General features: G+C 39.8%; 2 protein-coding genes across 5 annotated transcripts in view; both read left to right on the forward strand.

Annotated features, from left to right (window-relative positions):
* The first annotated feature begins 1261 nt into the window (after nucleotides 1-1261).
* Nucleotides 1262-6916, forward strand: cd164l2 (CD164 sialomucin-like 2). The gene is made up of 6 exons (XM_072674865.1): nucleotides 1262-1629; nucleotides 3134-3241; nucleotides 4008-4085; nucleotides 4978-5007; nucleotides 5136-5289; nucleotides 6377-6916. The coding sequence occupies exons 1-6, from the start codon at nucleotides 1554-1556 to the stop codon at nucleotides 6390-6392; spliced, it is 462 nt and encodes a 153-aa protein (XP_072530966.1). The 5' UTR covers nucleotides 1262-1553; the 3' UTR covers nucleotides 6393-6916.
* A 1571-nt stretch (nucleotides 6917-8487) lies between these two features.
* Nucleotides 8488-14128, forward strand: part of LOC140552168 (uncharacterized) — a 54307-nt gene continuing 48666 nt past the window's right edge. For 2 of the 4 annotated variants that reach the window (XM_072676236.1, XM_072676239.1), the window contains exons 1-14: nucleotides 8489-8832; nucleotides 9790-9879; nucleotides 10143-10211; nucleotides 10863-10887; nucleotides 11319-11336; nucleotides 11495-11560; nucleotides 11651-11787; nucleotides 11894-12004; nucleotides 12104-12161; nucleotides 12262-12309; nucleotides 12397-12465; nucleotides 12804-12943; nucleotides 13203-13331; nucleotides 13572-13629. In XM_072676236.1, coding sequence (XP_072532337.1) covers nucleotides 8764-8832; nucleotides 9790-9879; nucleotides 10143-10211; nucleotides 10863-10887; nucleotides 11319-11336; nucleotides 11495-11560; nucleotides 11651-11787; nucleotides 11894-12004; nucleotides 12104-12161; nucleotides 12262-12309; nucleotides 12397-12465; nucleotides 12804-12943; nucleotides 13203-13331; nucleotides 13572-13629 — 1087 coding nt within the window. In that variant the 5' untranslated portion in view covers nucleotides 8489-8763. Of the gene's footprint in view, nucleotides 8833-9781; nucleotides 9880-10142; nucleotides 10212-10862; nucleotides 10888-11318; nucleotides 11337-11494; nucleotides 11561-11650; nucleotides 11788-11893; nucleotides 12005-12103; nucleotides 12162-12261; nucleotides 12310-12396; nucleotides 12466-12803; nucleotides 12944-13202; nucleotides 13332-13571; nucleotides 13630-14128 lie in introns of all 4 variants that reach the window. The other 2 variants (XM_072676237.1, XM_072676238.1) reach the window with 2 other exon arrangements.

The following is a 14128-nucleotide window of genomic DNA, read 5'->3' on the forward strand; positions in this document are numbered from 1 at the left end:
TACACTGAGTAGTTAGGTAGGCTATGCCTACTTTTTAACAGCACTTGCTGGCCAATTAACATTGTAAAAAATTAAACCATAAAAGTGGAAATAACCCGACTCCCTTCGGAATTGCGTTCATTGTAATAGTCAGTTAATAGAACAATGATTTCTTTTATAAACTAGTATACGGCCAAACCTCTTACTGATCCCATTTATTTTTATGCAGATATTTTGTGTTCCTCTGGTTCAAACAGAATAGTCTTGTACTGCATTACTTGCATTCAATTGACCATTTTTAAGTCTGTGAAGCCACTTCAGGTAAAGTGTAAGATGTGTACTCACAACACCTTCGGCTGAATTGTTCACACAACAACATTGTTCAACAACTGGTGCTGAAAACAAAGCTTTCAAAGCTTCTGTTGTCAACGTGTAGAGAGGTGTGTGGGTTACTAGTGTGAAAATATGAATAAAATAATAATAATAAACATTAATATCACATTCTTGTTTTTACACTCATTGTCAGTTATATCAGCTCCACTTATCATATAAGAGGTCTTTGTAGGTCTATAATTCCAGACTGTAGTCCATCTGTTTCTCTGCCTACTCTGTTAGCCTGCTTTCACCCTGTTCTTCAGGTGATCAGGACCCCACAGGACCACCACAGAGCAGCTTCTACTTGGCCGTGGGTCATTCTCAGCACTGACACTGACATGGTGGTGGTGTGTTAGTGTGTGTTGCGCTGGTATGAGTAGATCAGACACAGTAGAGCTTCTGGAGTTTTTAAACACTCTCCACTCACTGTCCAATAGTTTAAACTCTCCTACCCAGTTTGTCCACCTTGTAGATGTAAAGTCCTGACCATTGAATAATAGGCTGAAAGGAGGCTAACAAAGTATGCAGAGAAACATATGGACTACAATCTGTAAATATAGAACATAGAAGTGTAGAATATAGAAATATAGAAGTGATCATATATATATATATATATATATATATATATATATATATATATATGTGTGTGTGTGTGTGTGTGCGCGTGTGTGTGTGTGTGCGCGTGTGTGGTGGGGGTTGGGGGGGGGTCTTCATTAGCGTTCATGTGTTAATGAGCAGACATTGTGCTTTGGATTTTGAGACAGGGAGACCGGCTGTCCAGTTGCCAAGTAACCTGTCTCGTGTTACCTTCCAGACTCTCTGATTCAGAATGCATGATGTCAAGACACACACACACACTATTGGACACACTCGTCACTGCATCACAGCTCACCAGACTGCCTCTTTGCTGAAGGACGCAGCTAGGATGATGCTTTAACTGCTAGTTTGTGTGTGTGTGTCAGCTTACTTGTGCCTCAGCATGTACGTATGGCAGCTGATGGAGTTTGCGTCTAGTTTGTGTCGTTAGTCACTTGTAAAAGTTTGTTTTCGTGCTTTTAATAGAACAGTCTGAGGGCTTGTGTTCAGCCGTCAAGTCGGTCACCAGGTCGTCAAGTGTAATCGACTTGTCCGAGCTTCTGTGTGCTCTTCTGAACTGCAAGATCATCCTCTCAGAGTGTGTAGACAGTGCAGTTGTAAGGATGAGGTGTGTAGCAGTGCTTCTGTGCTGTACTGTGCTGCTAATGCAGCTGATGACGATCAGCTCACAGACCGCAGGTAAGAGTAAAAACTTCTGTGTGTTCAGGTGTCAATCACTCTTAGCAAAATGAGTTCTTCACATTAACTGAAAAAGTAGATGGACTCTTTAACCATAACAGTAACAACAGTGGAACTCTTTCTGGAGCTACGTAGACCCATTTTTAAAAGATTCTATAAAGAACCATCTACAAGTGGTTTTCCTTATATTTGAACCATTTTCAGTATTCAAATGGTTCTTTGAGTTGATGTGGTTCTATATAAACTGACAGAACCCCTTTTTAAAACAGATAATGTGTTACTTTCAACAAACTATAATCTGATGAGTTTTGAACCTCCAGCTTTAACCCTCAAACGTCCACCTCTATCACTATTCCCTTAGTCCTGTGCCATCTCTTACCTATTAGATTACCCAGCTTAAAAACATTCTTTTTTACTTCTGTAGAACAATATAGTGCTGTTGTGAGAAACACCAACTTTTATCTTTTTAATGGTAAATTCACAAAAGAATAGAAATGTGAGGGCCAGGTTTTTTAAATAGAGATTTTCCATTTCCCATTTCCCATTGATTATGGCAAGGAGTTTTTTCTTTACTACTGTTTAACAATATATTGTTAGTGTGAGAGGAAAAATGTACATTAATGGTAAATTTCCAAAAGAAGGACAACTTTAAACCACGTTATGGCCTTTTCAGAGTTTTCAACTGAAATAAATATATAGACATATTCCACAACCAGGCCTTTAACATAGCAAGGTAATTGATATTCGATACCATAACAAGTGGTGTTGACACTTTAGAAATAGTATTAAAATGTATAAATAAATAAACAAATAAAAATTATTATATATTTATGAAAAACAGTATTGGAACACCAACATCTACAGGAGCTTTTATGACTTCTCATTCTAAATCCATAGGCATTAATTTGTTGGTCCCCCATTGAAGTTGGTCCCCCTTTGCAGCTCTATCAGCAGGTTTGGAATCTGCAGTTATAGAATCAGTAGAGCTTTGTTGACTTTTGTGCACTATGCTTCCCAGCACTCTGCGGCGGTCTTACACTTTGTGGCTGAGTTGCTGTGGTTCATAAACCCTTCCACTTTTCAATAATACCATTCACAGTTGATGGTGGCTCTTTAGAGCTTTCACTAATGTTTGTAAGGACAGACTGCATGACTAGGTGCTTATATATACACGTATGGTTTAGAAAAGACAGTAATGCTGGACAGCATGTTAAAGGAAGATATTTAATTGAAAGAAAATTTATAGTTCATAACTAAACGTAATCACAGCCTGTCTGTGAAACCTGTCTACAATCTTAAATATTTGAAACCTTACTCAAATCTTAAATAAAGGTACAGTTTTTTATTTATTGCAGCCCTGACGTTGCCTTTCATGGACAGCATTCAAAATCTTGAAGTGTTTTCACACTCAGTCTATGACATCATGACAGGATTGCAGTTGGAGGAGGAGATGCTGCTGGTCTGGGTTTATCCGCTGGTATTGGTTTGTGTGTTTGATTGATAGATTATTCAGCCAGTGGAGATTGCTCTCAGCTCACTTCATGCGATCGCTGCACCACTGGAGATCCCACCCTCAATCTGACAGGCTGTATCTGGAAAAACTGTGACAATGGTGAGAAAACACACACACACTTTCTCTCAATAATACACACAAGTACATAAGGGATATTATTTGTATTTTTGTCATTGTCTTCGTCTCTCTCTGTCTCTCCTTACCATACACACTGAGTCTCACAGGCTCACAGTGACATGTGATTCCGTCCTTGTAGAGTGCTCTCAGGAACAGCACAGTGAATAATTAAAGCACGCACACACACACACAGATACGCACACACTCACTCACACACACTCACAGAGGCACAGCAGCCTTCACACATAGACATCATCCTTGGTAAATAATTCAGTGCTATTATCTGCCCGGAGGAAAATGTGGTGTGTGTGTGTGTGTGTGTGTGTGTGTGTGTGTGTGTGTGTGTGTGTGTGTGTGTGAGTGTCTGTGTGTGTGTGTGTATGTAAGAGAGAGAGAGGTGCACATGAAACAATATTTTCAGTCTGTATACTGAGTCTATCTCCCTTTTATCTTTAACACTGGGAGCCAGACAGACAGCCAGAGAAGAGGGAAGAGAGAGAGAAAAGAGAGATGAGAAAGAGAGAGTGAGAAAGAGAGAGAGGTGCTCTTTTTCCTCCCCTTGATCACACAAGTAGCTTTTAGACTGTTCTTCTGCCAGTAAAAGTGATAAAAGCACTCTGCTCACACTGTGCCTGCGTCACTCTAAGACAGTGTGCACTCAGACACAGACTCAGATGTGGTCTGCTGCTGGAAGCTGACGTTTGTGTTGCTGCAGCTCTTATTGAAGCTCCTGTCTTTTCTTGTTTAGACAATGACACACGCTGCATTTCTAACACGGATGATTCTGGAGACTGTGCAGTGTACAATGACACCAGCTCCTGCCCAGGTCAGTACACCAGATACACAGTTCACACACACACACGCACACACACACGCACATACGTATATCCAGGAGCAAAAAATACTCCCTAACTGTACTTAAGAATAGAAGTTTTGAATGTGTTTGTTTGTTTGTTTATTAAATAAATTAACAACTTGATTGATTGCTTGTCTGTGGTTGGTGTGGCACAATGGCTAACACAACTATCTGCCAGTTAGCTGCCACTCTATGTGGGAGACTGGGGTTTGATTCCTGTTCTGGGTGACTATGCTGCGCTACATCAATAAGAGTCCTTGGGCAAGACTCCTAACATTACTTTGGCCCACGTCTGTAAGTGAGATAAGAGTGTCAGCTAAATGCCATAAATATGTGTCATTTTTTTTAAGACCCATTTGCCAATCACACACATCTTTAACATAGAAAATACAGACAAATGTATCTAGACACCTACACAGGAGCTTTTAGGACATTCCATTCTAAACCCATAGGAGTTAATATGGAGTTGGTCCCCCTACGGAGTAGCTCTGACAGCAGGTTTGGCCACTTTGTAATTTTACGTGGTCTTTCACTTCATGTCTGAGTTATTGTTATTTGTTATTTATACAACTCACAGTTGATTGTGGAATTTCACAATAATTGCTCCTATTACAATACTGTGCTGGGAAGTTCTCTAGAACTTCCTCTAGAACTAGTTCCCCTTCACAAGTGTGTGTAAAGGCAGACTGCGTGGCTAGTTTCTTGTTTTTATACACCTTTTTAACACCATGGAGCTGAATGAAACATCTAAGTTCAGTGATTAAGAGGTGTGTCCCAATATTTGTGTTCATATAGTATAGTTGTGTTAACATTCAATTATCTGTGTGTGTGTGTGTGTGTGTGTTTGTGTATATTTGAGCAGTTATTGGGAGTCCTGATGACAGTGGTTCAGGTGAGCATGTTTCCTTTATTGTTACCTCTACCATTCATCTACACAAAACATGGATAATTTTATACATATACCCCTCTCTCTCTCTCTCTCTCTCTCTCTCTCTCTCTCTCTTTCTCTCTCTCTCTCAGATGACTCCTCTTCTGGGTCAGTGCCACAGTTTTCCCAGGCTTCCTTTGACCTGTCCAGCTTCATTGGTGGGATCATACTGGTGTTGGTGCTGCAAGCCGGGGCCTTTTTTGCCATGCGCTTCCTCAAGCCCAAAGACAGCACCTATGAGACCATGTAAGCATCATTTTTATCATGTTCATATCTGTGTCTGCATCTACTTTTTGTGTTTTGTCAGCAATGTATTTGATCTGACTAAGAACACTGATATGCCATGAACACTGCTGTCACCTAGTATATTCACTCACTGACCACTAGAATGACCTGTACACCTACTTATTCATGCAGTTATCTAATTAGCTAATGATGTGGCAGCCATACAAAGCACAAAATCAAGCAGCTTTAGGTAATATTTTCATTCACCACCAGTATGGGAAAATAGTCTCTGGAGAGAGGTCAACAGAGAATGGTCATACTGGTTGGAGCTGGCAGAAAGGCTACAGTAACTCAGATAACCACTCTAAACAATTGTGGTGAGCAGAAATCACCTCAAAATGCACAACACCATGTTCAACCTTAAGATGGATGGACTAAAACAGCAGAGGACCATGCTGCGCTCCGCCTTTGTCAGCCAGGAACAGAAAGCTGAGGCTGCAGTGGGCACAGGCTCACCAAAACTGGACAGCTGAAGACTGGAAAAACATCACCTTGTCTGATCAATCTCATTATGTTAGGGTCAGAATTTGGCATCAACAGCTTGAATCCATGAGCCCAACCTGCCTTGTCTCAACAGTCCAGACTGGTGGAGGTGGTGTGATGGTGTGGGGACAGTTTTATTGACACACTTTGGGCCTATTTGAGCATTATTGCTGACCATATCTACCCCATCATGGCCACAGTTTAACAGCTACTTCCAGCATGATAATATATTATATCACACATCAAGAGCCATCCCAAACTAGTTTTATTGACTAGGCAATGAGTTAAGTGTTCTTCAATGGCCTTGCCAGTCACAGATCTGAATCCAAAAGAACATATTTGGGATGTGGTAGAACATTTGGGAGGTTTACAGTATGAAGGTGCTCCTTATAAAACTACAGTGGTGCAGAATCTCAAGGAAATGTTGTGAAACCTTGTTGTGGAGGTGCTACCCAGTATTAATACAGTGTTCCTAATAAAGCTCTCAGTGTTTATGTATATTATGCTTTAAAATATTAACAGCTTTATGTATTCTAATCAGAGGATGATTCTGAATGTTTTCTAGTGATCAACCTCAGTGAGAAGACGACAACTAAAAAAGAAAAAGAAGTTTTGCAGAAAACAAAGCAAAAATCTGAAGAATCTAAGGCAAATAAATATGACAGTATGTATGTAGTGAATATAAGCTGTGGTGTTCTGTGGTTGGTGTTATCTTTTTTTGCATATGTTTGCAGATGTATTATTTTGGCAACTTTTGTCTCTATGAACAAATATGTGTTGGTGTCGTATGATGTCTGTTTTTTCTGTTTCAACTTTTAGTGAGTTTTAGTTGTTTGTTTCATTGATTTCTCTAGGTTGAAATATAAAAACATTAAAATCCTATTACATATAAGTCTAATAATGATTTGCATCTATTGTTATATAGAAATATGTTATTTCTGTGGTTTGCGGTTTCTAAAAGTGTGGCGCGTTGTTTTTGACACTGTAATACCTTAGATTTACTTGGTGACTTTATTTTTTATTTGTATGCTATTTATCTGTAATCATGCAAAGGTTTTCTTGTTCTTTACCAAGCAATAAAGTGATCAGGAAGATAAATCAGAAAGAGTGTAATTACAACATTAGACCAATAGAGGGCAATACAGCAGCACACAGCAGTACAGATCAGTAAAACTAAATTCAACATGCTGTAGCTGGATGAACAACACATGAGCTCATTAAATGCCAAACTTTAAAGCAATTCAATGATATTTACAGAACTACTGTAGCAAAATCTAAACATCTGTGCAGTTCTGATTTCTTCTACCTGTTAATGTAATATATACACATTGTGGTAGGATCTCAATCATCAAGGTATGCATTAAATCATTGCTAATCATGCTGTTTTGTGCACTGTATGCTGAATCCATGTACCCCCTTTTAATAACTTTAATAATTACAGATACATACTCTGTGTGAACTGATTCAGCTACTGATACTGGAAGGGCTGCTCTGTAGATAGCTCACAGACTAATGGCTAACAGATTCATCCAATTACATATTTTCAAAGCTGGTCGAGAGTTAAGCTAGTCTACAAACCTAACCAGCTGGCTGACCAGTCTTGAGGGGTTTTTGGAAGGACTTCTCTTGAAAGGAGACATTTCTACAAGTCATGTGTTGTTGCACTGTTTCCATATATAGGATGTCACTGTCTAACTCCAAGAGGGGTGTAAACCAACCGTCACATACTATAATTGTTCAGTTCATGTATGGCTTTACCAAGTTAGGCCTGGGAATGAATCATGTTCTCATTTTCAAGTCTAACCCATGGGCCTCACCATATTGTTCCTCAACTCCATACCATTTCTAGAGATCTATGAACACCCGCAGAGCCAGTGTATATACACTACATCAGCATATGGTATGTTTGCACCTCGGACCAGCTTGCTGAGTGGTTAGAAACCAGCTTCTGAAACCAGCTAACAGCAGAATCTGGAAGCACTAGATTGCTCAGCGGGGAAAGAAGTACATAACTGTTTAATTTTGTATGTATAAAAACTTTCACACTTTGACTATTGATTTTAAAATCAAGTTTATTGTAGTTTATTATTCTCTGTCTAAAGCTTTGAAACGTTCACACACACGTCTTTTTATGCATCCTGAATCCCAAGTGTTTAAAAGGACAATGCCTCCGTCAAGCCAGCCAGCCAGCCAGCCAGCCAGCCAGCCAGCCACACTGGAAGGGCAAAAGTTTTGGGACACTTGCTCATTCTTTGAATTCTTCTGAAATCAAGGGTATTAAAAAGAGTTCATCACACTTTTGTTGAAATACTGTCTCTACTGTCCAGAAAAAGCTTTAAATTAAATAGTGATGAAGTGAAGATGGTGCCATGGATTGCCTATAAGAGGGTTCAGGGCCAAATATGAATCTCCTCTGAATAAAAGCTATTCCTATATAGGTAACAGCTATACGCTTATATGGGGTGGTTGTTTCTCATGAAGTTAAGTAACACATATGGCAGATGTTTAAAATCTTCTCATCTGTCTGGAACTGTGAGAAAATAAGAGATAGGCCCATTTCCTGTCGGACCCTGCCCCCCCCTCCCCTCCCCTCCCCCACTCCAAATCCCAACCACCCACCATGGAGATATGCACAAATGACTACTAACTATAGTAGAGGGAAGTGAGAGAGGTGCAGCTCACCACTCTCGTTAAGGAAGTATGCTTGATCTCACAGGCTGACAGAGCACTTCAGCCGCAGTTTGGAGAAAGGTCGTGTCCTGAGCTGCAGCCGGAGGGGTCTCTAAACACGTGACCGAACGCACGCTGTGTTGTCTTTAAAAGCGACGCCCTGTGCTGCGGGACCCCCTGCGTCTGCGAGAAGTAGTTAGCTCGTCGTGCGTGTTTGTAGTGGAAGACAGAGAGTTAGCTGGCGGTTTCCACCTATTTCATGTGCGTGTTTGCATATAATTAATGCTTGGCTATGATTTCTCATCGGGGATTGGTGCGGTAATGCGTTTGGGCGAGGAGGCGTCTCAGGAGGTGAGTATGAAAGTGCTGGTTTATTAAACTCACGGTTATTTCAGGGTTGTCTGGCAGTAGCGGTAACCTGGCTAGCTACTGTTAGTTTTGCAGAAGTTTAGCACCCGTTTCTCGCGTTCACTGAATTCTCTGTAGCTGTTTCACGTAGCTGCTGCTGCTGTCCGTTAAAACTCAGTGTTTCAACATGCTTTACTATATTAAATATTATTACTTGCTCGGACAGTTTCCCCTAATCTTTTATTTAATGCTAGGTAGCTGGCCACGTTTCCCCGTGTGTAGTGAACACCTTCCTGGCTCTCTTTGCAGTGGAGGCACCTCAGTCTAAAGTTTTGAATTGTTTAGCTACATGTTGTGTTTCTTATTCCTTCTGACGCCCAAATGTGGGTTAATGTTATTTTTTATTTAGTTAGTTATTTGTTTGTGAGGTGATCTTGGAAGGACTCGTGACCACCATCTTTCTGTTGCAATAATGAAACATTTTATTCCAATCAAAAGTAGTGTAGAGAGAGCCTGCCAATTCAAGGTGTCTCTCTCTCTCTCTCTCTCTCTCTCTCTCTCTCTCTCTCTCTCTCTAGACAAAGGAACACCTACTACACGTCATATGTTGTTGTACTGTTCCCCTATGCAGAATGAATGTCCATCTTACCCATAAGGGCTATAAATCAGCCCCCCATCGTTGTTTAACATGCGTAGTCACATGTCGACACAGCTGGATCCCCTTAACATCCTGTCATATACAATTGAGAGTCCAAAACTCCAATCTAAACAAGCTCGCTCCTTTCCCAAGTCTAACCCATGGCCCTCACTATATTATTTAATTTAGTGTATTTAATTTATTTTAAATTTACTATATATAATTTAGTTAGCTATTTAGAAAAGGTATGTGTTTGTGTTGGTCTGTCTGTATCTGTATCTGCCTCTCTGTCTGTTTGACATGTCTTTGTTGCAGTTGTCTAGATGAGCAAGATGAGCAAACCAGATCAAACATCACCAAACGTCTATACAGACACCAAAAAGAAAATGAAACCTTTCCAGTTGACCTGCCAGGTAAGTTCATCCTCCTTTTAGAATTCACAATGTTTGCTTATAGAAAACCTATACAGCCTTTCAGAATTTTCTGCAAGATTTTATGTTAAAGATGCAGCCTTTTACATCCTGCAAGACACATTTTAATCACATTAAACATTGATAGTCATTGGTGTTAGTTTGTATTGGTATTGATAGGTTTATACCAGAAAAAAGATTCAGGCTGACTGTAAAGATCCAGATGCCTTGTTTTAATGCATGTTTCCTCAATCTGTCCTCCACAGAACTGCGATGAGCTGTATGGGACAATGAAGGACTTTAAAATACATGTCCGGAGTTACAGCCATAAAAAGGTATTCCAGTTGTAAATCTGACCCTTTAAACATTTAAAACAGTGAAATTTCCTCAAAGGTGGTAGTTGAACACCTGGTCAAGAGGGTGAGGGTTAATTTGAGTGAACAGTTGATCTTTAATGTACAAGATGAAGGTCAGAAAGACTTTGTATGGTCTCAGAGAACATCCTAGGGAAAAACCATTTTCCCATACACCTGGCAGTCTGACCAGTTTAGATAATTGATGCTCACAAAGCAGGAGAAGTCGATACAATTTCTTCAATTTGTAATGTAATGCTATTAAGAAATCTCAGTTGACAGGAATAGTTCTAGAAAAAAAAAGACAACCTAGTGGACTGCTTGCAGGATTGCTAGAAAGGCAAATCAAACCCACCCACCCCCAGGCTCCTTGCAGATGGGGTCAAAAGATTTGGCTGACTATGGAACATCTCAGCCATGCATTGGGCTTGTGTTGCGGCCAGGTGGTACAGGATACATTTTACTGGTAGAAAAGACTTTAACTCTTTACAGTGACCCATTGAGTATTTTTGCAATATTTTCCTGTTACTCAAAAATGCAGAAAAAGGCTTGGTCATGTTTTCGTGAGCTTGCCATACACTGCAAGAAGTTCTTCACTAAGCTTAAACATTACCTATTTGTTTTGCTCCACAGGAAGTGGCACAGCTTTTTCAGACAGGTATGTCTGTCCCTTCTATCTGTCTGTGTAGAAGTCCTCAAAAAAATTTAGTAAATGGGGAAATAAGTGCAAAAAAGGTTTTGAATGCAAACCAAGTGCAGAAGACTGAATAAATAGAAATGAATAAATATCAGTGGGTAGCAGACGACAAATGAACAACCGTGCATTGCCTGGGAGTAGCTAGTAATGCCTAGACAAAATATTTTAGCTTAGGTTTAGAAGAAGCTGTGACTTGAGAAGTTGGCAGCTGTTGCTCCAAGCAATGATGTGTGCAACCCCTGGGCCAGTAACCTTGCAGTGGGAGCATACTCTGATCTATAAGTATGTTTAACAGGGGGTTGGTGGTCTAAGAATGCCTGAAATTTTAAATGCAAGTAATTTCAGTGTAACTCTCTCTTTGATCTCTTCATTTCTTTGGTCCTCTGTTATAGCGGTGCATCAAGGACTAGGTAAGAATTGCACCTGTATACCATTTATACCCTGTATACTAAAACTGTATCAATTATATATACTTTTATCATTCTTGTTATGCACATTTGTTTCCCTGTTTGTTACCAGTTAGCGTTGTTGATCGATCATGTGGTTTTTCACTTAATTTCTCTTCCAGTTTTCTTCCCCATCATTGTTGTTCTGAACTACTTGAGAGATTCTTCTTCATGTGACCCACTTATTGGTGAGTGTGTAGGTGGGTTTAGAGCTTTTGTGGATATGTGTTGAAATGTCCTTTTTATAGTTAATTAGCTAATTATTTTTGTACATGTAGGTTTGGACATGGTCACATTGTGCATCACTCCAGAGAAATATGGTTCCTTTTACCTGTGCCATGTTTGTGAGGAGCGTTTGAGCAGTCAGGATGTTGTGAAGCATCTATGTTCTGTTGATCATTACTTTAAGTATTTGGTGGGTATTCATGATCATAGAGTAAACACTCTTTTGCTATTATGGAGAAACTTACTTGCATGTCAGACATTGCATATAAACAGTTTGTTTATTTTGTCTGTTTTAGGCATACCGTAATCCGGAATTGCTGCGCTTTGCCTGGTTCAAGAATTCTTTTTCTTATCTACAATCCAGTGCTAAAGAAGAAAACCACATCAATGGCTCTGGTACTCTAAGGGTAAAAATGACCACAGACTAAATAGAAAGTGGAAGTCGGCTTATTCATCTGTATTTGAGAAAGAGGAGACAGTATTTGTGTGTGTTTGTGTGTGCCTAGGTTTTAGAGCTGCCCAAGATGATGCTGAAGAGAGGCAAAAAAATGGCATATTATCAAGGTAATGATTGTGTCTGTAGTTGTTATTATTAGTTAGTATTATTTTAGGTGAGGCCCATAGTACATGCTGATGACCCAACTTTTGCTCAACTTTTCTTTAGTCATGGCCATGTTCTCCAAAATGGACAAAGTGACCGAACGGGTCCGAGGTTAGAGCTCGTTTTTCCCCTGCTTCTAGAGTACAGTGAGTCTTTTGTGCACTTTTAATACATTTCCAAGTTGTCTTTCCTCTGCAGCTAACAGACCTCGGAGGAAAACGCTTCAGGCCTACATCACTGACCCTGTCAGAATGAACCCTTTACTTGGTGAGATGTTTATGTACGGACAAAATGTTTTGGTTTATTGGGCAAAGTAGGGACTGTGATGAAGAGGGAGGTGTTTGCTCTACCTTTTATTTGGCAAAATGAAAGCTCCAGAATATCTGGAAACATGTCCTAAAATGTAGCACATTGTCTTTTGTACAAGCATGATCTCTGGCTGCAGTGCCCACATGCCACAATTGCAGCTTGACAGTAAAATAAAATAAATGTGGTATTAAGTTTTTATCATCACTAAGGACTTTCATCACTAAGGTAATTTGGTTTGGTGGAGAGCATTGTCTCATATCCGGACTAATGTGCTTGGTTTGTTTGGTTCCCCCCAGGCCTGAACTTTCTTCTGGAGTTCTCTTGTCCAGACAGTGAGTGGCATTGTGGGTATCTCTGCATTTTGTGCAGGCAGAAAGTTTCAGCCATCGAGTCCATCTCTCACTGCATCAGCTTTGACCATGTTTATTGGTACATGGTGCGTGTTCAAGAGAGTGTGTGTGTGTGTGTGTGTGTGTGTGTGTGTGTGTGTGTGTGTGTTCACAGGGAATACAGTGTCATTACATTGTGTTTCAAGTGTATTGGTTGCATTCAATCATTTATTCATGCACATGTGCTTCAATTGCATGCCAAAAGTGCTTGTAAAAATAATTACGACACTAAGACAGGGGCTAAGAATTCCTCTTCACAGTGAAGAAGGCACTCATTGACATTGTGCTCTTTTTCTCGTATTTTAGAATGATGCTCACCCAGCAACACTGGAATGTACAAAGAGTAGTTACACTAACTATTCTTACAGTTTCAACAAGAAGATCCTTTACCTTGCCAATCTGGCACAGAAAGAGAACCCTCCTGGGGAAATTGAGGTAAATCTATTCTTTTGTTAATAACTTAAAGCTATCAATATTACACTTGGGGTTTGGAAACATCTTAATGTTAATGTTTAAAATTCATAGCTCTATGTAAAGCCATAACCTTGGCTTTTCATGGTTTCTAGATATCTGCAGTTCTGTGGAAAAATGCGTAAATGGCTTAATTGTTGCGAACAAACCACTTTTTTTTTTTTTTTTTTTTTTTTTTTTTTTTTTTTTTTTTTTTTAATGTAGAGTATGCATCTGGATTGGTCAGGCTTTAAAGAAGTAGACTCCTCCAGCTACACAAACGGTGAGTCCATTGCATTTTAGATCAACCCAAAACTGTGTGTGTAAATATACCCCTGCTGAAAGTACTCTACATAGTATTGTGTAGTTACTGGGCTTGCAGTGTATATGAATGGATGAAGTGCATGGAACTAGTGGCAAATGGCAGAATGGCTAGTTCGCATGCAATCAGAGAATGTACTGACTAGTATTTAATCAGTTGATAATTGAGTGGGGACAACAAGACCACAGCTTGCAGCTTAAGGTTTCTGGGTGGCTTGTCAAATTGCTGTATTTACCCTGATGGTGTGTACCATGTGCTCTCCTTTCAACCGCTTGCATGGATCCATGCCCACATACCATGTTTTTTATTTTATTTATATATATATATATAGATATAGATATATAGATAGAGATATATTAGATATATAGATAGATAGAGAGATTTTGTGTGTGCGACAGGAAACCTTTGTACCTTGGTTAATCCATTCTTAAGCCTGTGCTCGGGTCCGCAGACAGTAGCT

Source organism: Salminus brasiliensis, chromosome 3 (assembly GCF_030463535.1).
Source record: "Salminus brasiliensis chromosome 3, fSalBra1.hap2, whole genome shotgun sequence".
Classification (NCBI taxonomy): Eukaryota; Metazoa; Chordata; class Actinopteri; order Characiformes; family Bryconidae; genus Salminus; species Salminus brasiliensis.

Excerpts from the sequence above, each read along its gene's own strand:
- cd164l2 (XM_072674865.1), top strand. The coding sequence starts at position 1,554 with ATGAGGTGTGTAGCAGTGCTTCTGTGCTGTACTGTGCTGCTAATGCAG. Across the intron at positions 1,630-3,133 it reads GATCAGCTCACAGACCGCAG|ATTATTCAGCCAGTGGAGAT; the intron begins GTAAGAGTAAAA and ends TTTGATTGATAG. Across the intron at positions 4,086-4,977 it reads TGACACCAGCTCCTGCCCAG|TTATTGGGAGTCCTGATGAC; the intron begins GTCAGTACACCA and ends ATATTTGAGCAG.